At 42.6% G+C, this 2,697-nt stretch overlaps 1 protein-coding gene across 1 annotated transcript; it reads right to left on the bottom strand.

Moving 5' to 3' along the window:
* Window positions 1-714: 714 nt before the first annotated feature.
* Window positions 715-1,650, bottom strand: LOC123949417 (olfactory receptor 8B12-like). The gene has a single exon (XM_046016850.1). The coding sequence runs from the start codon at window positions 1,648-1,650 to the stop codon at window positions 715-717; it is 936 nt and encodes a 311-aa protein (XP_045872806.1).
* Window positions 1,651-2,697: the final 1,047 nt, after the last annotated feature.

Raw genomic sequence — 2,697 nt, 5'->3', positions numbered from 1 at the left:
TAACTCCCTTGAATCTGTACATCTCTCCTTAGAAGAGCTAATAAACTTCGCCTGCATCCTTACAGCTCTGCACACACCTCAGTGGATATCATGCTTGATTCTATATGGAAATTCCCACCAAAAAAACCTTAAAACTTCTAGCATTTTTCAAGATCAAATTACATTTTTCATCTCCAACATTGTTGCAAAAATAGTGTTCCAAAGATTAACTCTTGAAAAGTTGCATGACATCACTATAAATAGATGAGATTGCTTTAAATGCAAAAATAAAAATAAAAACCTTGGAAATGAAACCTGCCAGGAAAAAGGTGCATCACAATAGAGTGGCTAAAAGAAAGAAGAGCCGAGTGGATTAGAATTCAGGGGCTCAGATGCCAGTCCCAGCTCCGGCATGAGGTACGTGTGTGCCCCTGGGCGACCTACAAAATATGTATGAGTCTCCTGTGTGTAATGCATCACATGAAGGGCTAGATTAAATTATTTCTTAGGCCTCTTCAAAAGTAACCATCTATGACTGTGGAAACTATTTTTATAAAATGATTAGAATAGTTAGGGTGGAATAAGGAGTAGAGAGAATACTTATGCTTAAGAACATAAAATTTAAAATTTTTCCTCTAAGAATAGGAGAACAAGCATTGGCATTTGTTTCCCTCATAGAAAAGAAAAAGAAACACTCTGATAAACAAAACTTTGGATCTCCTTTCTCAGTCATTTTCAAGAGAAGATTTTTCTGCCTAAGGTTCTCTTCAGGGCAATTTTGACATCCTTGTTCCTCAGACTGTAGATTAATGGGTTGAACATGGGCACCACAGCAGTGTAGAATACAGAAGACACCTTCCCCTGGTCAAGGGGTAAAATAGAAGGTGGTTTGAGGTACATAAAAGCTCCGGATCCAAAGAAAAGAGATACCACAATTATATGGGAACTGCAGGTACTGAAGGCTTTGGATCTGCCCTCAGTAGAACTAATATGGAGAATACTAGAAAGAATGAAACCATAAGAGATGAAAATGGTCACAATGGGCACCCCAATGCCGATGGTCACAACAATAAAGACCACCAGCAAATTTATGTAAGAGCTATTGCAGGAGAGCTCAAGGAGGGGAATGATATCACACATATAGTGATTGACAAGGTTGTCAGCACAAAAGGTTATAAACATTATGTTTCCCATATGGGCCACAGCCCCAAACACCCCCATCCCATAAACACCCAACAAAAGGAGGAAACACGCCTGAGGAGACATGGTGACTGCGTACAGCAGTGGTTTACAGATGGCAACATAACGGTCATATGCCATCGCCGACAAGATGTAGGATTCAGAAAAGACAAAGAAGCAGAAAAAAAAAAACTGAGTCATACACCCTGCATAGGAAATGAGATTTCTCTTTGAGACAAAACCCATGAGCATTTTAGGGGTGAGAGTAGTGGAATAACTAAAATCTATGAAGGACAAGTTGAGGAGGAAAAAGTACATGGGAATATGAAGGTGAGAATTCAGCCCAATCAGGGTTATCAGGCCCAGGTTCCCCACCACCGTGACCACATAGAAACCTAGAAACAGGAAGAAGAGGGGCATCTGGAGTTCTGGCTCATCTGTTAAGCCTGCCAGGACAAACTCTGTCACAGAGGAGGTGTTATCTGCGGCCATTGTCCTCTCAGAGGGTCTGTAAGGGAAAAAGAAACAAGTCACTGAGACAGAGAGAGAGAAGGCTACATGCCACAGAAGTGCAGGGAGTGACATAAAGAAGACAAGGATAGAAACGTTTACTGAGTACCAGCTATGGGATAGGCGCTGTTCTAAATGCTGTCTGGCATTGTGAGTATGCCCATTTCACAGATGAGGATTCTGGACCTAAGTGACTTGCCCCAGTCCTGGTGCTGCTAAGTTACAGTAGAAGGTGAACTCGGGCAGTCTGGGTCCTGGGCTTTGAGCTTTTACCCCCTCTGCTATAAGACAGACCAGGTCCGACAGGCACTCACCTCCTTCAGCTTCCAGTCACAGTGCTTTTCTCCACTGGCTCTCATCCATCTCCTTCATGGACACTCAAATGGCCCCAGTGAACAGAAAGTGACAACTCAGAGCTCAGACCCTCTGCTTCTGCTTCTCTACTTTGAGGATCAAAACCTCTAGCTGTCTTGCTGAGCTGAACTTGATCTGATTGTGGCTTTGGCTCAAGTCTCCAAATTCTAGGCCTGAGACAGCATCCTTTTCTAATGCCCATGGATAACAGGAGACTACGGAGTTTTATTCTGGATTCGAGATCTCAGGGATGTAGTTACAGAGACTCCCTCAGGATCACTGCTCCCGAGACCCCCCCTTCCCTAAGGAAGAAGAGAATTTGTTTGCGTCCTTGATAATGCCGGATGTGGCTTACCGTGACAGAGCCTCTCATTCTACTTACATCTTGGTACACACAATTAACAACAAAGCCTTATGGGGAAAAATAGTACTTGCTTCCCTGTACTGAGCACTTACTGTGTACCAAACAGTATGGATCCAGTACCCTTAGTACCAAAACCAAGTTTCTAAAACAATGCACAAAAAAATAGTACTTTGCTTATTCCTCAAAACAGCCTTATAAATTAGACCTACTAAACTCTCCTTTAAAGTGAAAGGTACACAGCTTCCAGAATCTTGAGTCAGACCCTCATCTGTCCAATTCTAACCTTCTTAGTCTTAGTCGCTAAGCATGCT

This window comes from Meles meles, chromosome 8 (assembly GCF_922984935.1).
Source record: "Meles meles chromosome 8, mMelMel3.1 paternal haplotype, whole genome shotgun sequence".
NCBI classification, from domain to species: Eukaryota; Metazoa; Chordata; class Mammalia; order Carnivora; family Mustelidae; genus Meles; species Meles meles.
The sequence above is the reverse complement of the archived record's forward strand: the minus strand, read 5'-3'. Positions and strand labels throughout refer to the sequence as shown.

Excerpts from the sequence above, each read along its gene's own strand:
- LOC123949417 (XM_046016850.1), bottom strand. The coding sequence starts at position 1,650 with ATGGCCGCAGATAACACCTCCTCTGTGACAGAGTTTGTCCTGGCAGGC.